Below are 22,516 nucleotides of genomic sequence, written 5' to 3'. Positions count from 1 at the left end.
GGTAACGAAGCTGTAGCTGTGAATGCACACAGCGGGAAACCTGCGGGGGCCGTCTGTTTAAGACGAGTCAGGATGGCATCAGAAATCGCTGTCAGTGGCTTGAGGTTATGCGGGTGATAAGCAAGCGTCTCCTCGCTCAACAGCTGTCTTGGCCGTCCCCTCGAGCAGTGTGTTCGCTCAAAATATCTCACCAAAGGCCTCACTGCATCGACGACGCGAATCCCTGAATCTGAGTCCGTGTGACGCCATCTCTCCCTGCATGAGAACTAAACCTGCATTTCTGCAGGACGCAGGACTCGCTCAGGGAGAAATGAAGCACGGGATCAAGTTAACGTGTTTCGTAGCTGCATTTCGGTCCTTGGACGCCTTAAAAAGAAGTCGCCTTCTCAACACCGCCGGATCCGATTGGACGTAGCACGGGGAACGAGGCAAACATGCTCCACTCTCGGGCGCTGGCTGATAGCGTGGATTCCTATTGAGCGAGTCTTGATGACTCGGGTCGACGCCTCAGGGTGTACGCAGGATGTAAAGGGCGTAAAGGACGAAGGGACGAAGGGAGAGGCTCCTGGAAGGGGACGACGCTCACTGTGTTCCTGAGAGCGGGAACGAGAGGAGGCGACTCAGCATCTGGTCGCAATGTTGCCAAGTCGCCATGATGGCTTTTCAGGAAAAGGCTTGGCTGACTCGACTCGGACAGCAGAGAACGGGGTGAATAATTGCCAACATGGTGCGGACTTGGTGACGCCCTATAGGAGCACTCAGCTTTCAGAAGTTCATAGTTCTCGGAATCCAATGTTGTTGCATGACCCAAGGGTTTATATACTCGAAGAATACCGGATGCAGATTGAGTGCACAACACAGCCCCCTCATTTGGAAGTAAGATCCTTCGTGGCTATGCTACTGAGCAGCCGAAAACTTGGATTTCATTCGCTATCAAGGCGAAACCAGATCAGGCTCTGGGGGGCTGGCGGTACACTGCCCCCTCTTGGGCTGCAAAGATGACCCAGTAAGGCCCGTCCAGGCCAATCAACTACAAAAAGGCTGGGCTGTGCTTGAGCTGAGCACACATACGACCAACATATGGGTCCATTATCCATAGCCTAGCAGGTCATCTGGCTTGTGTGAATGGAAGAGAACAGATGGTCACATATCACTATGGCCGACTAGGTGTGAACATCGCGATGCCCACACCAAGAGGTCTTAGCCTATTGATATAGTAAACATTTAATAAACCACTACGTCCCTTTTCTGGGCGCCTACGTTATACCACTCTTCTGAAGCAGTCATGACGCCGACTCGTTCAAATACTGTACCATTATCCTTTGTCGCTCGTAACACAAGACCCCAGGCTCTCCTCTTTGAGTAAATGTCCGAAACGCCTAGCTGTAAACACAGCACTGCCGGGTCCCACCCTTCTCCGTAATGTTGGGTTTCAATGTCGAGGTCGACCGTGAGTTCCATGTCGCCGTCAGATGAGTATCCAGTGCACAGCGTCCATTGGACCAAGCCTTGAGCGGGGAAGGAATCGGAAGCGACAAGGACAGCATTAACAGCGAGGCCAGATATAACCAACTCATAGCGGCAAGTTACCCTTTCATCCACATCCCACAACTCTGGTGGCCTCTTAATGATTGTTGCTTTCGGGACAAATTGAGATACTCGCGGCGGCCGCTGGTACAGCCAAGTTCCGTCAATCGAGGCCCAAGACCAGCTTGGAAACTTTCCGTTGCGAGAACAACCTCGAGTAAGGTTGGACCATAGCAAAGAATGCTGTAAGATTGACGACCATAGCCCTAGGACGTAGCTGCCCAGGGCCTGCGATTTTGTATCTTGGCTGTTGTTGATCTGCTCCGCCAACCCCATGATTGCCTTCAGTTTATCCGTGCTATAAGCCATATGGCGAATGAGATACATCTCAAGAAGATCATGCCAGTATGCTGCGAGATTTGTACCACTGGCCAACGCATTGTGGTGAGAAGCACGGAAAGGCTCGATGGACGGTTCTGGCCTCCCGTTCCAAATGTCCGGCGGCATGCCACATTCGCACCACAGCTGAGAAGAGCACTCCCAAACCATTTCTTCTGGTCCAAGGTGCAATATTCTCGCTGACATCAGTCGCTCTTGAAATGCCCATGCACGGGAGAACAGAGGCATGCATGACGGTGGGTTCTTGTCGAACCGGACGCTTTTCATGCTGACATGTACCGGGACTTTCGAAACCTTGACCTTTGTCGATGTATCTGCTACGGCGAGCACTGTAGGCTGGCGTACAGATCGTGGAAGACTTGTGCAAGTCGTCTCAACTGAGGCGTCGGCCGCAACGGTCAACAAGGCGTTTCCGTAATAAGCTGCCATGCTTGCCCCTTCTGTGGTCCAATCACTACTATCCTTCTGGATGATGCAGAGCGCATCAATCCATACGTACCGCACCCGTAGAAGCCGCGCAATTAACACCACGTCACGAAACAAGACCGGCAAGGCACTCCAAGTAATTCGAGTCTTGTGGCTTTCCAAGTTGCAAGGAAGGGTTCGCAGTGGAAGGGAGCGACCCCAGCAGTAGCTCAGAGCTATGTATGGCTCGGGCGCGGCAATGTTCTCCCGTAAGGCAACGTCCAAAGTGCCGTCACCCAGATCCGTTTCGATAAGACGCGTGGGGACACTTGACAGTTCTTTAGGAAGCCGGCATGTGCTGTGACTGGATTGGCACACAGACATCCACGAACATATTTGGCTAATCATTACCGTTGGTGATGGTCGGCTCGCAAATTGACTCTTGTTAGTCTCATTGGTGGCGTCCCGTACCCTGTCGACTTGTCCAACTATGCGAGGAACCTGCTCGGATTGTGAACTGCCCTGATCCACCACCGGTGGAGAAACCCAAGCTATTACTTGGCAGTTAGTAATCCCATCCGTATGTTCGGCGGATGGGGAGAAACTCCCCCAGGGGCTGGGGCAACATATAGCACAGAAAACACACAACTTACACTCGTCAGAGATCCAGTGGAAGTCAACCCATTCTCGGGGAACACCACGAACATTGTCCCCACTATCCCGTACGATTCCAATTCTGAGCCACTCTACGTCGTTTTCGCGGAGAACGAATCCAAAGGCCGTCGTTTCGTCCCACGTGCCGAGTCCGGGAAACATGGACGATATGCCATCCCACATCAACTTACAGGAAACACATCCAGACTCTCCGCAGCGACGAACTTCGGACACACACGGGTGCCCCTGTAGTTGTGCAGTGGTTATCGGCTTCGCTAGCAAGCTTTGGAAAACACGACAGGACGAGTCGGCGAGAGTGCTTGGACTTTCAAGGTGACGAAGCTCGTTAGAGGCCGGCATCGCTGTATTTACTTATTCAGTCGCGGCTACCGCGGAGTATGTTGCCCATAGCATAAAAGATTGTATTGAATAAATTGACATCACATTATGAGGATGGTGTTGCTGCCTAAATAACAATTCTGGTACGTGATGCTCAGCCGCACACATGGGATGTGGCAGCAGCGGATTGGCCAGTTTTGAAATTCCATTTCGAAATTCCAAATCTGACGAGGTAGGACAATACTTGGACCTCATTTTTTCTCTTGCCGACCGAGACAAAATCATAACCTTTTACTGCCACATTCATCACAAGCTTCTTTCCATATGACTGGACTGACGGAAGAACATGAGGCCACCGGCAACCGCGGCCAAACCCTACGCCATCATAAGAATCGCCCGGCCATAGTACTTGATACCATTCCCACGTACTGCTTGCACAAGTTCATCGTCGTGGATTTTCTCAGAGAACTATTCCCGGACATCCCTGCTGCCAATCTCGTTATTGGGGTAAGTATTACTAAACAGCATCACCAGAGTTGACCTGCACGGTGATTCTGCTATACTATCTATTGCCATAGCTGACACTAGTCCATAGATTCGTCATGATATTTTTATCCTTGCAATCCCCAGATTGCTTACAGTGGTACGTAGTAGTCCTGCTGCCTCAGTATTGGCAATGGTGTAATATTTCGTCCTAAAATGCTAATCTTAAAGTGATTGTTAGGAGGAGCGGCAGGCCCTCTTAGCTCGGAGAGGATAATGAAAACTTAGACTAGTAGGCTGATTTGTAGAAGAGATACTCAGTCTGTTTTATCCGTAGCTGTTATCAGAATGCTTTCCAGGGGGATATACTAGCAGGAATTATGTATAAATGAATCACTGGTGTCAGCTGGCTCGATAGGCCAAATACGTAATCAACCGCCACCCCTCCAACCATACAACTCTACTCAAAACTGACCAAGTAAAACAACCATCCAGCTGGATGCATAGCGTCAACAGCATTATGGCAATAGCTATCAAGATAATTTAAATATATATAAAATGCCTTTAGTATGACCCCGAATGTCAGACGCCAGCGGCAGCACTAACATAGTCCCCCTCGGCAGCGCTCCCAGCCTGGCCTCGTCTCAGAGCACCCGCGACAGCAAGCGATCGCGGTGCTCGCAGTCGCCCTAGAAGCTGTTCCCCCTTTACGGATCCGAGGGCCATCGGTTCGTTTACGACTCTCTCGGTATGGCCACTCCGACTCACCTGTCTCCCGCGTTGCGACGCCTGCTGGGCGACATGAACGACGTCATGGGGCGACACGCCATCATGCCGCGGCGTATCAAGTCAGCCCTGGAAACGCACCTCGAGTCAACAGGCCAGTTTGACCGGATACACGAGTACATGTTCTCTCCCGATGGAAATAAGGATGTGGTGAGGGAGCAGCAGAGCGGCGAGCAACTGTTGCGCCGGGCTGCGCGCATCGCGGCTCGGTCGATTGACTGCTCTTGCATGCTCAGCGACGAGGCCGCCCGGAACAACATTTTACACTCGCCTGTGCTGAACATGCTGGTCTATGATGCGGGTGATGGCCCAGCTGAGGATATGCTAGACTTTTCGTCTTGGTCGTTTCTCCCTCTCCTCTCTCTCCATCTCTTTGTCTCTCGTCACTCTCCACGTCTTCTTTCTCAGGCGATGTCTTCTTTTCTGCTGACGTGAGTAAAGCTGATGCTACTGAGAATGGAAGGTCAGAAGTTGAGCTGAGCGAATACTGTGCGTCATGATAGGTCCATCTACACCGAGGAAATTTTCCAATGCCAGCACCGAAATGAGCATGGTGGTGTGGGCATCAATCAGCCCCGGGTTGATACTGGCTGTGGCCCAACTTTTAGGCGAATGTGTCACCTCAGCCGCACTTTTGGTGTGACGGGACACTGGGTGCAGCTGTTTTCGTGTCAGCAAGCTATCATGTGAGCATCGTGGACTTGTCTTCCCTGAATCAAACAAGAATATATCCAACGCGATAGGTTGATTTCTTTTGGTAGATATGTTGGATGCAGAGCAGCTAACGTCGTGGAACCTTTCACTGAGCTCCGCCACTCGGCTATGGCTACTCATCCAACTTTCCCACTGCTACTACAGAGTCTGCACTCTGCACACATCTCGGATTTTGCAGTTTCGAATCACGAGGACTACATATGTACGTACCTTTTGGGTTTTCACGGAGAAGAGCGGAATGATATATGGCGACGCTCTGCAAATCATAGGTGCCACGTTGTCAAGGCCCGCAACTGCGTGTCATCGACAAAGCCACCACGGGACGGGCCTCAAAGGAGGCGACCGGTTGCCTGAATATCCTCTCCTTTCATAGGCACAGTACCCCGCACCTCAGTCACCAGCTTCATTTTATCTGAGACCGGGGCAGTGCAAAGAGCCCAACGCATCGGCCGATTTGCTTCGGGCACGTATTTCACTGCAACCGCCTCGGGGAGATGGCGAGTTCTGTGGCCATTAATCCAGAGCGGGGTTTGGCCTTGCCCACGGCCCTCGACGCATCTCATCCGATCAAGAATGCTGTTTGCCATTCTCTTATATTTTCTCTTCTTATATTAAGAGTCTTTCCACACCTTCTCCCCAGTCTTTGACCCAGAAAGCAACCGCAAAACTGGCGCTCCAATCATCCGTGCAAAGTGCGTTCTCGCTCGTATCCCTGGCGTGATGATTGCTCAGCTATGCAATATTCCGAAGCGAACCCATGTCCAACATTCTTTGATACAGAGTCGGTCCAACCTCATGGTCTACTTGCATCTTTAGGTCCAAGTTTACTCTGCGCCGAATCGAAAATGATACTGCCGAATACTTCTGCTACTGGAGTCCATTTGAACAGATGTCAAACCACTCATCCGGAATCCACGACAGGGCTGTCATACGAGATAGAGAGACATCATGTTCCTCCAGGTCCAGGAGACGCGCTAGAAGAAGAGGGAAAAGGAGAGACAGAAGAAGAGGTAGAAGGAGGGACAGAAAAGGAAACACACGACGAAGAGACCAGACCAGTCCGTGCGAAAATGGGAGGCTAGGTGGCGATGGCTACCAACCCCAAGATGTCGACAGTATTCGTGGGGTGCATGGACGTTCCATGCATTCTGTGTGGAATACCCTACCAGAAGAACAGCTCAAGCGTATATTGGCATTCGAAAATACGTCATGGATCGACCGTACAGGTGGTGAGTTTACAGGCCAGACACTGTTGCAGCGCTTCACGGAAGATACCGAACGTGCATCGCAATACATGAACCGGGTAGTGGAGGAAGTCTCCTCATTCTGCGGTGACCAAACGCTGCATAACCTAGAGTTAGGTTATGACAAGATTCCCTTGACAAAGACTTATCTCGACGATCGAACCTCTGAAGGCCGCCGCTCGGATCAACAACGACGGCCTGGACCCTTGTCGGTGCGCCAGCTATACTTGGAATTAAGGGAAAAGGTACAAAGTTCGACCTTAATAGTCAGTGAGATTACTAACATTCGGTGCAGAGGTTCCCGCTGTGTAATCTGGACGGTGCTCGGGATCACAATACCGCTGCCGTTGATAGCGACTCAGTGCGGCCTGCTCCTCGTCTGAATGCTGACCGTCGTGTCATGTAACAAACACTGCCTCCCCAATATGACATATGGAAGCTTACTTCTTGGTAGATTTATTACTGATCTGAACCCTTGGGGAGCCATGGCCTTGGCTTCTACGGCATCAAAGAATGAAGCTTTGAAGGTACATCGCATGATTTACAGACATTTGACGTTTGAAAGCCACATTTGTGTTCGTAGCGTTGCTGTAAGTGCCCTCAGTTTGCGTTATTCACTTTTCCTTGACCCTTACACTATCACAGTCAAATCGATTTCCCTTTTACGAGTTCGCATTTGATATTCCTTACTTTGTTTGGAGAACTACACCATCCGAATCGAAACCAGACGACGCGAAAGTAAGAGGTCGCAGTGACCCACTTCGAAAAGTCATAGACTTGACATTTCTTCCGAAAGATAGCCCTGCATCAGCTTGCCCTTCTCCAACCGACTATCTCTGTGGGGCTCACACATCTGTACTCATCTCAGCGATAGATTCTCGCCGAAATATTGCATATGCCCTTGTGGATGCATATTTTGACAATGACGCAAAGCGAGAGAGTGCCAGTGACTACTTCAACAACCTGGATTCCGACAATGATTCACACAGTGACGCCGACAGCGAGGAGGAAGATACCTATGCGGAGGACGACTTGCTCAATACTGATCCTTTGACCAGAGGAGATTTTGACGCTAATATTCCTATCCAAGATCCCTGGATTTATTTCTGGGCTTCATTCAAAGCCAGGATAGAGGTAGCAGAAGCCGAATGGAAGATCGTTGTGAAGAACACGCAAGACAGAATCAAAACATACGTAAGTCACATTCCCGCCGCAACTACCTTAGACACCATGAACTGGCTTGCGCACCCTTGAGGCTGACAAACCTGGTAGATTTCATCATCTCAACTCGACCATCGGCCCTTTCCTAGCATTACATCCGAACAGCATTGTGCCTGGATCCGAGATGCAAGGAGCTTATTAGGGACACTGAGAGAACCCTTGGAAGCATTGATACATGAGTGGAAACAATTCAAACCTCATGGCTCATTTTCTAAAGATTCAGTGGCCCGAGAGATGTCCTCCGTTGATGAGTCTTTCCAAGAGCTGGAAAAATGCGTACTAAAACTGAAGTGTCTACGGAGGACCTGCGATGACTTCTCCAAAGGGGTATGATCCAGTCTATCAGAGTGTAGACTAGTGCGCTAACATGTGGTGGCATAGGTTGCTCTCTATATGAAAGAGGAAGCTAATCGGGGCTCTAAAACCCAAGCCGGAGTCACTCGGTTTGGCACCATAATTGCTATTATCATGCTACTTGTCAGTCCATCTGTTCCGGGTCTTGCAAATTTGGGTGGTGAGCTAGTAACTGAATTTATTTTTCTAGTTCCACGGACCACTCTCGATTTCCAGTGGAATTTTATCCATGCAAGCCGATGCAATTCCACACTTCTTGGGACCAACAAAAATCACTTTTGCTGCTTTAACGACAGTTCTGATAGGAACGGTGCTGGTATTTGTCTTGTTAATCCATTTCGGCATACAGTTCTGGCGCTGGTGCGAACATGCTTTCATCACGAAACCTCGACAAAAAGCTAACCTACTCACATTGTGAGGATGAGGACATTATTAGACAAAAAGTGGGAATCGGACCTAGAGCAGGTGATTGCAGCGAAGCAGAATGGGTCATTGACGCCTTCAGGGTCTTTCATGCACCTGTTTACGTTTACAGTTGATTGTCGTTTGGAGGAAGACGCGGAGAGAAGATCTAGATTTAGCAACACAATTCCACTGCAAGGCCTACGTCCCTTGCATAGCCCTGATAAAGTGTATACAACGTTGATGTGTGCTTTAACTCCTCATTATCTTCCAACGTGAAGTCTGTTTAAGCGGGTTCGGCAGATTCATCTAGTGATGGATCCGTTACCGCCAAATTGATTAATGGAATAGTGTTCAAATTGATTATGATGATCGTAATGGTCCTTCCTTGCGGTCATCCGGATCGGCCGGAAGATGGTTGTCTAACCCCCCTTCTGGCTAATGTCCGGATATCACTCTGTCGAAGGATTCCTAGTACAGGGTCTCCATCCAACATGTAGCATTTGGTAGACTGGCGCTACGAATGCTTTCCCACCCAAAACCAACTTCCTTACTCTCTCGTGACAGTCTTCTCTACTCGACAATACGAGCAGCGCGCGGTCCCGCAAGCTGGACAGGACCCGGCCGATACTCGCATTCCAGAGCATAGACATACACAACAAGTCCACAGGAACACGGTCCGCTTCTTTTTCGGTGCCTATGTTTGCGTCAGCTAATTTGGGATCAGGGAGTAGAACAAGCCCATGGATCAAGCCTACACATTCGTGGAATGGTGGTGCTAAAGGATTGTCTTGTCCTTCAGAATCGCTGCCGCCAATGCATGGTCTCTGGGGAATGGTCAAGATAGCTCAAATGTTCATGTGGATTGATCACTCACGTAGTCGGGACTCAATTGAGCCCCACTTGAGGCTGAAGAAGACAGCTCCCAATGGTTTTCCGCATTGTCGCCACAGATTGATTCCCGTGACCGAGTTGAGTGCCGCATGTTGAAAAGGGGTGGTGTGTTCTCGCTAGAAGTATTGTCGCGTCACGTCGTGAGCGCGACGCGGGGCGTAATTTCGCTTAGAGGCTCTAATTCGTGATGCCTCAATGCTACATCGCCATCTAGCAATGACACTCTGGCAATTGGCAATCTCCAAAAGCACGCAGGAACTCGGTGTATATTCAATGACGAGAGTCGCGAGTGCTTTGTAGCACAAGCTTTTTTCGGAAATCCATATTACGTGTCACCTCCCCCAGCCACCTCCTGAGCTATTGCATTCCAACGACAAAGAGAGGCAATAATGTGGTATTACGATGATGTCGTACATGTAGCTCGGGCCCCGAATCTGCCAGTCCGAATTCCGAACTTCTACTTTACCTCTTATTAATCTAACTTCTGTCTGCTCCCTCAAGGTGAGCAAGTTGCCGGCACAAGGTCAAAAAAACACAGTTCTTATGGACGTACACTTGGACAGTACAGCCCGAGTGTGGCCCTTGTGAAGCCTTGTTGTATTATGGTCAATATTTCTGATGGACCCGGGATTTCTCGCTCCTCGGCAGGGGATCTCAGGCTCATTATAATCGACAAGGAGAACTTGAGTATATAATTTGGTAGTGGGAGAGGTCTTTAGTACAGACCACATCCGGCCGTAGGGTAGGCGCTGAAGAGAGTGATAAGAGATAAGAAAAACACCAAAAAAGCAGTCTCTTGAGGGCAGAATATCAGGAGAGCAATGAATTAATGGCCTTAAAATACTAAGAAGAAGAAGAAGAAGAGAAAATATCCATAAGTACTGTTATAATAGTTATAATGTAAGGAGCGTATTAAGACTAGGGGTATTGTACTAACTAAAGAACAGAAGAAAACATACCGTCTTGTTTTCAGACAGATTCAACGCTTTGATTAGGGGCCTCCTAAGCTACCTACCGGCCTCTGCTCCTATATTAAACCCCAGGTGGGCCGTTGGCCCTATCACAATATTTCACGTTTAACGCAAGACCCTCTGCTGACGCCTTATCGTTTCCCTCTGCATCACCACGCGTCTTTCTTCGTTCTCAATCTCATTAAAGAGCGTCTACTGGACGTGATTCTACCTTGAGGTCCCCGCCACCCTACTATTGTTGCAATTTTCAGCTCGCTTCAGGCTATGTACCGACAACGCCACCCAGCGTTGTAAGGCTATGTTTCAGCCCCAAATCTAAAATCACGATACAAGGCAGTCCAAGAGGCATGAACAGACTCAGACTCTGTCTCTCGCAGCTTGGCGGTCTATCCTGTGAGAGAGCATGTGGGGGACCAGCTGGCGAGTCCTTTGTACATCTCGTACGACGAGCCTTTGTGTAGCACGGCCTTGTAACCTTGTTTGAGGTTTTTTCTCAAAGCTTATGGTTGCACCTGTACTCTGTACTCTGTACGTCGATGAAATGAAATGGCTGGGCGCTAGTGCAGGTTTCCTGGTCTAATTGGGTTCTAGACCCTTAGATTCTCAGGGGAAAATCCGATTAAGAGGGTTATTGAATAACTAATGTCCCTAGAGGCGTTGACTAACTGTGGACTGAGTTAATCCACCGGATTCTCCGTAATTAGTTTGTCGATAGCGGCGCAGCCACCAATATTTAGGGTGCAACACACCCCAACCGTAGCTCACATGTACCAGATCAAACAAAGCAACCTCTTCACCTGTAGGTCTCAGGCGCTTCCGGTCCATTCGGCTTTCACACACCATGTCACTACGCAAAATCTTGGTCGCGGCATTCGCATCGCTGCTCGCAACCACTGCTCAGGCCGGCCCTTGTTCGCTGACTTGCCAACAAAAGGTGGACAGTTTACATCTCGTCTGCGGCAAACACAGCTCGCCAATAAATGCAGGAACACCGATTCCCGTCAAAGGCGGCGATGATTGGAGTCTCACTGTATGCGCTGGATTCTGCTTCTGGCGGCAAAACTGTCAAACATTCTATTGGGATTCCGGCGAATGCTATCTATACGACAATGCGCCCAGCGACATGATTTTTACTGGAACGTCACCAGGGCAGTGGTACGATGTTGACTGTTTCATGTGCCAAGAGCTCACCAATTGCTGGCCCGCGGGAATGTGTGAAGCACAACGATAACAAAGCCGGGTCTTTCATGAGATTATTTGGTAAGTTTTTCAACATACATACAAGGGTTATGTTAACAGACAATCAGGCTATAGATTCGCTGAGGCATTCCTTGGACGAGAAGCTCTACGCTTTGCAACCCCGAGATCCATACCTCCATAACACTTTTGTACGGATCGTGAGATGCGTTGACCGACACGACGAGATAGAAAATAAAGAATTAGTCTAGACCTGAGATGTGAAGTGTGTACTGTTACCAAGGGGAGTGCAGTCGCTCATGCCCGCCGCTCGTAGCTCTTGGATGGATTGTCTAAATACAAGTCATGCCGACCAGCTGCTCAAACGCATGCAGTTCTCACATAAGTACGTTTTCAATACCAGCCTCATTCCCAGCCTCGTTGTCTTCTTCCGTCTCGTCGTCGCTCTCTTCGTCACTCTCTTCATCTTCGTCATCGCCATCTGCGCCGCCCGAGAAGGCGAGCTTTCTCTTGCCAAAGGCGACGACATCCCCCTGCACGAGCTCCCGGCGCAGACGCAACTTGCCCCTGGGCTCCAGCACGATGCCCTTTGCAGTCCACTTCAGCTTGCAGTACTCGGCAGCAAAGGCTCGCTCGCCACGACGGGTCGATGAGAGAAGGGTAGACTGGGTGGTGGTGAAACCGAGATCGACACCCAGCTGGCCGGCTAATGGAACAGGAACGCCCATAGCTTGCTCTAAAACCGACGTGTCGGCGGCGATGCGGTGTCCAGATCCATCTATGTTTGTACGAGTCATCTCTGGGCGCATCGCCGTTCTGATGCCCACCAAGAAGTAGAGGCCTTTCTGGCCCGCCGGCGATCGGGCGAAGGCTCGGATCTGGTCGCCATACGCGCTGAGAGTTTTCGTCCACAGATTCTGGTGCTGCTGCACTTGAAACGTCTTTGCGAGCGCCGTCGTCAACTCATAGGATTCTTCCTGCTCTGCGCTGATTTCAAGGTTGAGAAGGCTCGCCAGCATGGCGGCGGCACGATTCGATTTGATGGCGCTGAGAGATAGTCGCAGATTCGGCTCGCTCTTGACGTCCAAGGTGGCATCGTAGTCCAGAGTCTTCGCTGCATCGAGCGCTGGACAAAAGTTGTCCAACGGACGGCGGACATCTGAAACGACGCAGCCCAGAAGCTTCAGACCTTGCGATGCTGCAATGTCCTCGTCGAAGACAGCCCAAGTTCGTCTCTTCATGGCTTGAGTAAATATGCCTTTTCTCAACTACCGGTTGGCGATGCGGGCTGCTTCGGCTGCCTGTTCAGAACGAGATGATTATGGAGGCAGCCTACAAACTTGAGGCTGTCGGCGCTGGGATGGTAAATCAGAGCTGAGAAAGGGTTAGGGCGCTGAGAAAAGCAAAGAGCAGCGGCTAATTCTGCGCACATCATTGGCCTGGCTTGTCGTGCGGCTGAGGTTGGAGCTATCACTGAAACTCAGTGTGTGACGGGAATCATGGGAGAGTGTGCCAATCAGACGCATCAAACGCAATCAGGTGCGTGTGGCGTAAAGTCTAGGCCTAAATCTACTTGAAAGCAATGCACAGAAAAGGGGCCAACATCTGACCTTGGTTGGAAGGTGTTGCAGTCGCCGCAGCCTTCGGTTTCTTTTCCTCCCGAGCTTTAGTATTGAGGAGAGTCCACTATATGTTAGTTCCTCTCTAGTACCTATTCTCGGTTCAGTCCGTTGTTAGAGTCTGCATTGCAATCTACTACGAATCTTTGGGCATATCCCATGTCGCTATCAATGGAAGAGTCCTCCGTGCCTGATCGCTTTGGGGTGACCATCGAGTATCTCCCTCCATACAACGTACCTACGCGCTCATGGGAGTTGAAAATAAGCAGAGGCGATAGTCTGGCGACGGCCAAGCTGACAGACCCATTCACCGACATCGATGAGGAGGACCTCCAATGGGCTCTAGAGGAGTATGCGTTGAGTCAGCCTTTCGAGAAGGGAAGGGCCGTCAAAGTTCACGGAAAGATTGCCGACTACGCGCGAAAGTTGTTTGGGCAGCTTCGCGAGTCTATCTACGCCGTCCTGCCGGCTGGGACAGTCGACAAACCTATCGTTCTGCTGATAACGGCACCACCTGGCCAAGGATCTCTGCACCGTATCCACTGGGAGTCTCTCGAGTATCTAGACGAGGCCAAGATCTTTATCCGCAGGCAAATTGGCAGCCCACAGACTGCCGCCCCAATTGCTTTCCCTCTTGCGGCCCGAAAGAAGATTCGTCTTCTTTTGCTCACCGCAAGAAGCATCACAGACGAGGAGGAGGATGTCTCCTACACGTTGGTTTCGCGAGTGGTGTCCCGCATCATCACAGCGCTTCCCGACTCTGCGCAAACGACACTACATCTCGTCCGTCCAGGCACCTTTAATGCCTTAAAGCGTGCTCTAAAGGACAACTCTGACCCGGACGCGTCGACGATAGTTCATTTTGACTGTCATGGATCAGTGTCGAACCAGACGTAAGTGCTATATATTAGATAATTGTCCGCTATGGACTCTATACTAACATCAATCCCGGATAAGGTCATATTTGAGCTTCCTATCAAAGGACGACAACGGCCACCTTTTACTCGTCGATTCCAAACGGATCGGAAAACTATTAGTCCAGAACAACGTGTCTATGGTCATCATGAACGCATGTGACTCGGCCCGAGCTGGTCATGGAGTTTCGGCAGATCTCGCAGCCGCCCTCCTGCAACAGGGCATACCATATGTCGTGGGAATGAGGAAGAAACTCCTAACCTCTTCGGCACCTCCACTCTTGGAGCACCTGTACAGGAATCTCTTTCTTTCGAGAATGGATCCCTTCTCAGCAATGTACCAGACGAGGCGCCGACTCCACGCCATCAGAACCAGAACCGCAGTGCTATCAGTCGAAGTGGAGGTGGACGACTACCTCATTCCTGTTCTATACGAGCAGGATATACAAATTGACACGTCTTCCATCCTGCCGGCGGGTACTGGTGCGGCGGCTATGGCCCTCGGAACTTCGCGAGACAAGCTTGGACATGAACCCCGAACAGTAATGGTTGGAAGAGACTTTGACCTCCTTCGGGTAGAGACGACCTTGACGCTGCAAAGCAACATAATCGAGTTGACGGGCATGGTGGGCTGCGGGAAGACGCATTTTCTCCAACACGCGTCTCGTTGGTGGAAGGCTACAAACTTCATCGACGCTGTGCTGTGGCACGACAAGCCCGGGAAGCTGACGCCATTTTCAGTTGCTTGCACCATCCATAAACAGGCCAATATCAAAGCGAGCTCTGACCAGCTCAATTCAGATCAGCTGATTCAAGGAGCACTCAAATGGGTGAACGAAAACAGATGCCTCCTCGTCATCGACCAGGCAGACCAGCAGATCTCAAGCATGGACGAACAAGAGAAGAAAGACTTGATCGAATTCCTCCAACAGATTGATGACAAGTCCTTTGTTGTAATTGCCCTCGGCAAATGGAATGAGATTACTTTGGGTGAGCTCAACTCATTTACTATTAGTCCAAGCCTCGTCCGCTAACAAGAGCAGACTTCCCACCTCTCGAACTGCGAACTCTCAGTGACAATGCGACGCACGAACTTACTCTGGCTACGGCCAAGTCGCGGAGGACATTCGATCTGAAGACGGCCTCTGACCGAGCCTTCTTCCAGGAATGCATGGCAATCACCGGAAACCTCCCTCTCCTGGCGGTCATGACAGGCAATTGGCTGGGAACACACCTAGACGCCACCACCGAAACTGTCTTCACCAAGCTCGTGTCTGGCGGGGGCTTCGAGGCGCTGCAGGCCCATCCTTCTGCAAGGAGGCTGGTGGACTATCTCAAGTCTCGACTTGCTAGTCTGAGAACGAATGGAGAGCGAATTGCCCTTCTCTCGCTGGTTACCAACATAAGGCGCCTTCGGAAGTCCTCCGACCATCTTCGGGAGAGGCTTGTTCCCCTCGGTCTTCTCCCGGAGACTCCAGCCCCGTTTGGGGATACGCAGCTGGGCTTGCTGATGAACACCTTGTTCTCGGGGGTATCACCTAATCTACCCTTCCAGGCCGGGGGTTATCGCGAGTGGATGGATCTCATCAGTAGCCTTCGAAACGACGGGCTCATCTTCGACCACGATGACGTCTATTGGTCGGTGCATCCCCTTCTGCCCTTCACTTTGCACCACATCCTACAGCTTCCAGAATTCAAGCCTCTACTTAGTCTGGAACGAGCCTACGAGGCTTTCCTTGGGCAATACCGCTCAGTGAGCGAGACGTGGATGGCCGAAGACCCGCGCAGCGTCTTGCTCGGTATTGGATCCAGCCCGCAAGCCTACCCCGATAAAGCTGCCCGGGTCCTGCAAGAAGACTTCCTGAATTGCTACTCAGCTGTCAGGATTTGCATTGACCGGGGCCCGAAGCGCTGGGACGATGCAATGCCATGGCGCCTGATACAATTTGCCGGCGAGCTTATACCGTTCCCTCCACCGGGATTTAGCAACTCGAAGCGCCTTCTCCTCGTGGACCTCGTGAAGCGGTATCTGGCGCAGTATGACCGGACATCCATAACGTACTTTTGGAAGTTGACTTACAGACATCACATGGAGCTGGTGGGCAAAAGGAAACGTGTCAACGGGGACTCTTGCTTCTCTGCCCGTACGGCCGTCGTCGGCTCGCTGGCGCTAAGCCGGTACTACTTTTTCAGAAGCGACTCATCTGATGATTTCCACCGCCAGCTGAACAAGACGGAGAGTCTATTCAAAGGCTTCAGTATCTGGTTTTCGCAGGATGTGACTGACCAGGACGTCCTCGACATGGCAGGACAAATCCAATTGCTCTCGTCTCTGGCATCACTCAGTGGGCAAGATTGGCCTGACCTGGAGTCTGCTGCGGCGAAGCTCGAAGCAGCGACCAACAACTTCTCGACATCATCTCCTTCAGACACGATGGGACAATTAGGTCTGGCGACGTCTAGGATGCTCTCTGAACTTGTTTCACTAGCCAATGCGAATCAAGGTGCCCAACCTGCTTCAGAACAATCGGTCACAATACTGTCCAGACACACCCAGGAAATAGGGAGACTGTACGACGCCTGTCGTGAGGACTACCGCCAGCCCGCTCCATCTTTCTCCTCCTTGATGGGCTTGAGCCAAGGGGACTCGGCCGCAATCCAGAATGTTCATCCTAGCACCGCTACTGACTTCTTGAGTATGTCCATGCCTCTGGGCGGCATGAATATGGCTCTCGATTCCACACTAATTAGCAATCTCGGCAAACTGCAAGAGCTCGGCGATGAAGACGGGCAAGTCAAGACGCTGGTCGGGTTGGCCCAAGGGGCGCTACAGGAGGAAGACTGGGCCAACGCGCTGGTGCTTCTGCAGACGACCATCAATTTGCTTCGCGATAGTGAGCCGGGACTGTTCTCCAAGTCCCGACAGGTACGAAATGGCAAGGAACTCCAGCTAGCCGTACTATTCAACTGGGCAGCATGGGCAGCCGGCAACTTGGACAAGACGGTCCAGTGTCAGGAGTATCTGATGAAAGCGTACTCCCTTTGCAGTTTCGAAGGAAATTCCCCAACACACCGGGTCTTCCTCCTCACGATCCTGAACGGACTGTTGCACTATGGCGGAGAACCGATTCCGGGACGACAGTGTCATCCGCTCGCTTTCAACTGGCTCGTTGAGCTTGCCATGATCCGATACGATCGCAGTCTAACAAAGACCATCACGGCTTCCCTCTTCAACCTCGGCCAACGAGACGCCGAGAGAGATGTTGGCGTGAAGGCGTGTGAGCAAATGCTGGAGGAAGAAAGGGACGGCACCATCTTCGAGCGTTTATATCTGTGTTTTCTGTCCACCATCTTTGTCCAGACGTCAGAAGACGAGCGGATGGAAAGACTGACATTCATCTTGGAAGCGACTGGGGCTCCAATAGAGCAACTCGGGATGTTCCTAAAAGACATTTCCAGTGCCCTAGTGGCGCACATGGACGAGATAACTGCCAGGGCTGGGAGAGGGGAAAACGAGCCCTTGTATAGGGAGGCAGAACGCGTCCTCTTTGGAAAAGACGAGGACTGCACTGGCTTCACCTTCCTTGTGAAGTGGGAGCGGAAGGTAAGCAAAGCCTCTCGCTTTCGCAACGATGGATTCACAGCTCTGACATTTTTGATATAACAGGCACTGAGAACGACATGGCCCTCAGGGTAATACTGTTAAACAAGGTGTTTAACGCGCGGAATATTATATCTGCCACGATCCAGTCCATGACTTCTATTTTTTCCCTTGTAGTAACGGGGCTTAGCAGTCAGGCTGATAGTACTGTGTCCGCTAAATATCATCTAGAGTGCACGTTGAAATTCGGTATATGTGATGAGTCACTGAGGAAGTAATCAAGCAACCGCAGATAAGGAAAGCATAGCTGGTAATAATGATATGCTGTGCTTTGCGCAATATCAAGTCCTCTTCGGTCATCAAAACCCCGAGACATTACCAACACGAGTATTCGTATCATCATCTGCGTCATGCCTAAGTGTTAATTTGTCTCGAAGCTTTGACTTCTCAACCTCGTTCCTATTCACAGCATGAGATACATCGACTGCTGCTTCACGAGCATCGCCTAATGCTGTGCCTTCAAATAACAGCAAGGTTAGCTATGCCTCGAAGATATCCCCACTGAAGGGAGGTCTATTGGATTTGTCCATGTATTTAACACTAAGGTACGGAAGGTATGATAAAGGGCGTCTCGCAGCTAGATCCAACATCTACCGCATCATATATGTCAGGCTGTAGGAAGAAGCGAGACTTCCCAATTTACCAAATCGAGCAGTCACTTATTTTATTTAGCGTCTCTATTATTCTAGTCATACAGCTATCTGGAAGTTGTCTTCAGTCTCTTCCTTGGACCTAAAGCTGCAAACTTGATCGGCATTGTTCGGCCCCTTCTGACGGATCCATACATCCAGGTGGTCAAGCTGATAGCTGCTGCAGCCGACCTGGGAGGCCTTAGTCCCGTGGGGTTGTTTCACTGGCAACGCACGCTGCGTGTGGTGCAACTGCACAGTTGAGTCTGGAGTCCAATGCCATAATCAATCGAGAGAATGAGGTTCAGACAGACGCCGCTGAGACGGCGAGAGTGTTCTATGCAAGTGAAAAGGTTCCAAATGGCCGCGCACAGTTGTTGGAAAGGGCGCTCTTTGTTGCTGACTTGTTGACCGTGTTAGTGGACCGTCAGGCTCAAATTCAACAATCAACACCTCGCCAGACTCGCGACAGATTGCCAGCTTGGAACCAAAAATAATAGCCGCTGTTTCATGGGAGCCAAAGTGAAACGGTCGATACTCTAGTGGTAGCCACAGTACGTACTGATATCTGTCACTTGACCGCCCTTGACCCCAAATAATCCACTGATAGTCCGGGGCCAGTCCGTAACCCTTGAGGTGCATTTGTGATGAGCCACGATCGAGCTCAAATGTGCCTGCCGTCGTTTCAATATGAAAGCATATTTGATCGAAGGCTTGTACAACAAAACTTCTGGCAGACTGGAAGGTGTTCGTGCATTTTCCCTCCTCCACCTCCCAGATCTTGATCTCTGTATGAACATGAAAACCGTAGGAAGCTGATGATGCAAGCCAGCAACTATCATTGGAGAAGACCATGGCGTGCGCGCCTACCGCCCCTTTGAATGTCCGTTTGTGTTGCCACTTGGTCGGATCCCACAATTCAATGCTTTTATCGGAGCCAACTGCCAGGTAACGGCCATCGGGAGAGAATACAAGCGATCGATTGTTACGACCCAAGGCTTCGAATTTCCGAATGCGTTCGCCGCTTTTTAGGTCCCAGACGTTCATCATGCCTTCCATAGATAACGATATGAGCCATCGATTGTCAAAAGAGAATGCGACCATTTTAATTGAAATATATTCGTCTTTGAGCGAGTGAAGTTTCGTGCCTGTGGCTGCGTCCCTGACCTCGATGACTTGCCAGAAGAATATAGCCAGCAAGCGACTGTCTGGTGAGAAGACTGCGGATCTAGACGCGACAAAGTCGAATGTGTGTCGACATTTCCCGGTCGCGGAATCCCACAGTCTCACCGTCATATCGCCAAGTAACGCCGCAACCCAAGAACCATTGGGAGAGCATGAGATGTGGTGAGAAAGACGAAAGTCGAAATATCGTTGCACCTTTTTTGCTTGAACCGAGGTACTGATGGCGAGGTCCCAGATTTTAATCCTTGGGCCTTGGGCTGATGCAAGCAAGTGGCCGGTTGGTGAAAAGGCAACTGATACGGCGCCTTCCTCAAATCTCTGCACACAATTTTTAGTCTTTGTGTCCAAGACGATGATAAAGCCAGCCCAAGAACTCGACGCAAGCAGGTTATTATCGCGTGAGAATGCAATCGAACTGACGGGTGTCACACCCTTGATATCAATCTCATTAATCAATTTGCCTGTGGCTGGATCCAGGAGTTCGACTCTCCGGGATCCAATCATGACTAATTTGCCATCGGGTGAGAATGTGAGAGGATTGAAATGATCGTGACTGCGGGAAAATATTAGGCGGTAGGTTTCGCTCTTCAGGTCCCAGACGTGAGAGAAGTCGTTTGATGCAGATGCAAGGTATTGCCCGTCTCTGGAGAAGACAACCAACCTGACGCCTTCAGTATGCTTGTGAAGCGTGTGTTTGCAAGTTCCCGTTTTGGGGTCCCAGAGCTTGATCGTCTTGTCGGCAGATCCGGATGCAACCAAGCTACCATCTTGAGAGAAGGCAACCGAGTCGACGACATCTGTATGACCTTGGAGTGTCCATTTACATGTTCCCCGTTCCGCGTCCCAGATCTTGACGGTGTGATCCTCTGAAGCCGAGGCAATCTGGAAATCACTTCCTGAGAAGTCGATGGAGGTAAGACGGCCGGTATGGCCGCTGAGGGTGCGGATGCATTCCCCTCCGATCATATGCCAAATCTTTGCTGTTTTATCCCTGCATGCTCCTACCAGGAGTTGGCCGTCATGCGAAAATGCAATGCACGAGATATCACTACTGTCGCTCTCCATCGTCTGGATGCATGCGCTCCAATTTTCCCCCATGGCTGAGCTTGTAATAATCCATTTCGGCTTCTCCTCGTGATAGATTTCCCTCGTGATGCTGCGGGTTGGACTGAAGAGAAGAGCTGAAGCGTAAACTTGAAGAGGATGCCTCTTAATTGCCCCTCTATGGTATCGCAGGAATTGGGCTTCATCTTGGACTAATTTGGCAAGCTGGGAAGTGTGGCTCTAAACCAGTGTCAGTGAATAGGGCTCTGCTCATAGGAATCTTTACCCCAGCATACCTGAAGGATATCCTCCAGCATTGTGATTCCGACCAACCCTGCCAGGATGTCCTCCATGTAGCCGAGAGCCTCGAGCCAATGAAGATAATGCTGGCGTAGAAACTTTTCAAGAGGACCATTATCCGCAATCTCCTGGCTTTGGGCGCCGGAGGCACAGTTTTTCAAGTGAAGGACCCAGCAGACACATGGATAATGCAACGGAGCCAGCGGGTTCTTATCCGGCGGTTTCGCTGATTCTAAGCCGTAGATATCGCGTCGAAGGGACCTTGACATGATCAGGAGTGACCTCAAGAATATGAGATGGTGTTGCTCTTTTCCATCATTGCGAAAGTCCTCGGTTGAATTCATGAGGAAATCCTTTGCCGATTCGTGCACGAAAGAAACAGTTCGTCTTTTAAGCGTCAGGAACGAGCCACACAGTCCTATGATCTCGGTCAATGAGCGGTCGTCACACGCGTCATCGGCAAAATCCGCCAAAGCCCCGAGTTCGTCGAGGGATATGGGCCGGAAAACCGTCAACATGAGAGAAATGACTTTTTGGTAGAGGTCCACTCGGTGCTCTTCGTCGCTGCGTAACTGTTCGAGCATCCGCCCATAAAGAGGATTGAGCCCGGGTGGGAAGTCTTCCAGTTTCCTCAGAGTCTCGAATTTGAAAGTCTTTTCCAGCATCTGGCAAGCCAAGGACACCCAGAGAAACGTATTCTGGGCCTTTGAGGACAAGTGGTGCTGGACAGCGTGTTTCAGTTTGCAATTGTATCCTTTCTTTCTAGCCAAGCCATCCACCTGGTACTGGATATACGAGTTGACAGCTGTAGAGACGGCGCTTTCGTTCAGCTCCAAGCAAAGCCGTACCTTGTGTTGAGCAGTTTCGAGAACCTCGGCGATGTTTGGCTTATTACGGCTGGAGACAATCCACTTAACGTGAGGACAGTATGTCTCCTTGACGAACCGCAGAAGCTTTTCCCATTCATGCCTGCATTCGTCAATCGCATCAATAATCAGGTAGGTTTTCTGAGAGCGTAGCTCTGTCAAGGCATTTCTCATCATGTTGCGCACCGCCAGCCAAGCATTCCTGCCCTCAAAAAGCTCTTGTCCAGAAGTCCGATATTTGCCAATGATCTGAGGGATCAAGGATTCCTTTTGCCTAGCAATGAGGTAAAGTATACCGCGCAATACCAATGTCGCCGTGTTCTTGCTTGAGTCGCTCGCGTCGCAGAAGAAATAGGACAGTACTGTGTTGGAATTCTGATCCTTCAGCATTGTGGAAGGACTCATTTCGTCAATAATGCCGCAGATGGACATTGTCTTTCCTTTTCCGGGATCACCATTAATCCAGAGTAGTCGACTCTCTCCGTCACGCCATTTCTTGAAATCGTCGTTTTCGAGGATCCAAGAGTACGAGTCGCGGAGGAGGCGGCCTTCGGGCCCCTTGCTATCCTCGATGCACGCTTTGTCGTCTTCAGGGTCCGTAACACACAGATCTTTAAGGAAACGATAGTTATCTCCATCACCTAAATTGTCTTTTGTTATTAACGGGCTACAATGATGGAGGGGAAATCACGATTATTCACGTGGAGT

General features: G+C 50.5%; 7 protein-coding genes across 7 annotated transcripts; 3 read left to right on the top strand and 4 right to left on the bottom strand.

Moving 5' to 3' along the window:
• Nucleotides 1-1,224: 1,224 nt before the first annotated feature.
• BGZ61DRAFT_519533 (heterokaryon incompatibility protein-domain-containing protein) lies at nucleotides 1,225-3,147 on the bottom strand (the record flags this gene model as incomplete). The annotated part of the gene is made up of 2 exons (XM_046252405.1): nucleotides 1,225-2,882; nucleotides 2,985-3,147. The coding sequence occupies 2 exons, from the start codon at nucleotides 3,145-3,147 to the stop codon at nucleotides 1,225-1,227; spliced, it is 1,821 nt and encodes a 606-aa protein (XP_046101763.1).
• Nucleotides 3,148-4,557: 1,410 nt separating this feature from the next.
• Nucleotides 4,558-9,017, top strand: BGZ61DRAFT_549460 (uncharacterized protein; the record flags this gene model as incomplete). The annotated part of the gene is made up of 11 exons (XM_046255434.1): nucleotides 4,558-5,024; nucleotides 5,097-5,279; nucleotides 5,370-5,509; nucleotides 5,948-5,999; nucleotides 6,124-6,796; nucleotides 6,847-6,953; nucleotides 7,006-7,141; nucleotides 7,197-7,745; nucleotides 7,824-8,099; nucleotides 8,154-8,249; nucleotides 8,317-9,017. 11 exons carry the CDS (start codon nucleotides 4,558-4,560, stop codon nucleotides 8,542-8,544), a joined length of 2,907 nt encoding a protein of 968 aa, XP_046101762.1. The 3' UTR covers nucleotides 8,545-9,017.
• Nucleotides 8,759-9,691, bottom strand: BGZ61DRAFT_455336 (uncharacterized protein). The gene is made up of 3 exons (XM_046246367.1): nucleotides 9,406-9,691; nucleotides 9,287-9,355; nucleotides 8,759-9,225 (listed from the first exon to the last, which is right to left on the bottom strand). The coding sequence occupies exons 1-3, from the start codon at nucleotides 9,511-9,513 to the stop codon at nucleotides 9,079-9,081; spliced, it is 324 nt and encodes a 107-aa protein (XP_046101761.1). The 5' UTR covers nucleotides 9,514-9,691; the 3' UTR covers nucleotides 8,759-9,078.
• Nucleotides 9,692-11,179: 1,488 nt separating this feature from the next.
• BGZ61DRAFT_58686 (uncharacterized protein) lies at nucleotides 11,180-11,943 on the top strand. Its single transcript, XM_046256461.1, has 2 exons — nucleotides 11,180-11,653; nucleotides 11,701-11,943. The coding sequence occupies exon 1, from the start codon at nucleotides 11,235-11,237 to the stop codon at nucleotides 11,622-11,624; it is 390 nt and encodes a 129-aa protein (XP_046101760.1). The 5' UTR covers nucleotides 11,180-11,234; the 3' UTR covers nucleotides 11,625-11,653; nucleotides 11,701-11,943.
• A 24-nt stretch (nucleotides 11,944-11,967) lies between these two features.
• On the bottom strand, nucleotides 11,968-12,831 carry BGZ61DRAFT_534534 (uncharacterized protein; the record flags this gene model as incomplete). The annotated part of the gene is made up of 1 exon (XM_046254158.1): nucleotides 11,968-12,831. The coding sequence occupies one exon, from the start codon at nucleotides 12,829-12,831 to the stop codon at nucleotides 11,968-11,970; it is 864 nt and encodes a 287-aa protein (XP_046101759.1).
• Nucleotides 12,832-13,368: 537 nt separating this feature from the next.
• Nucleotides 13,369-18,002, top strand: BGZ61DRAFT_480125 (uncharacterized protein; the record flags this gene model as incomplete). The annotated part of the gene is made up of 4 exons (XM_046249157.1): nucleotides 13,369-14,102; nucleotides 14,167-15,113; nucleotides 15,167-17,727; nucleotides 17,874-18,002. The coding sequence occupies 4 exons, from the start codon at nucleotides 13,369-13,371 to the stop codon at nucleotides 18,000-18,002; spliced, it is 4,371 nt and encodes a 1,456-aa protein (XP_046101758.1).
• A 1,128-nt stretch (nucleotides 18,003-19,130) lies between these two features.
• Nucleotides 19,131-22,432, bottom strand: BGZ61DRAFT_318176 (WD40-repeat-containing domain protein; the record flags this gene model as incomplete). Its single annotated transcript, XM_046238899.1, has 2 exons — nucleotides 19,131-20,882; nucleotides 20,939-22,432. Coding segments are annotated over 2 exons (3,246 nt in total), but the record flags the coding sequence as incomplete, so codon positions are not given.
• Between the last annotated feature and the right edge of the window lie 84 nt (nucleotides 22,433-22,516).

This window comes from Ilyonectria robusta (assembly GCF_021365365.1).
Source record: "Ilyonectria robusta strain PMI_751 chromosome Unknown BGZ61scaffold_15, whole genome shotgun sequence".
Lineage (NCBI taxonomy): Eukaryota > Fungi > Ascomycota > Sordariomycetes > Hypocreales > Nectriaceae > Ilyonectria > Ilyonectria robusta.
The sequence above is the reverse complement of the archived record's forward strand: the minus strand, read 5'-3'. Positions and strand labels throughout refer to the sequence as shown.

Excerpts from the sequence above, each read along its gene's own strand:
- BGZ61DRAFT_455336 (XM_046246367.1), bottom strand. The coding sequence starts at position 9,513 with ATGCGGCACTCAACTCGGTCACGGGAATCAATCTGTGGCGACAATGCG. Across the intron at positions 9,356-9,405 it reads CTCAATTGAGTCCCGACTAC|AGACCATGCATTGGCGGCAG; the intron begins GTGAGTGATCAA and ends ACCATTCCCCAG. Across the intron at positions 9,226-9,286 it reads CACCACCATTCCACGAATGT|GCACCGAAAAAGAAGCGGAC; the intron begins GTAGGCTTGATC and ends ACGCAAACATAG.
- BGZ61DRAFT_58686 (XM_046256461.1), top strand. The coding sequence starts at position 11,235 with ATGTCACTACGCAAAATCTTGGTCGCGGCATTCGCATCGCTGCTCGCA.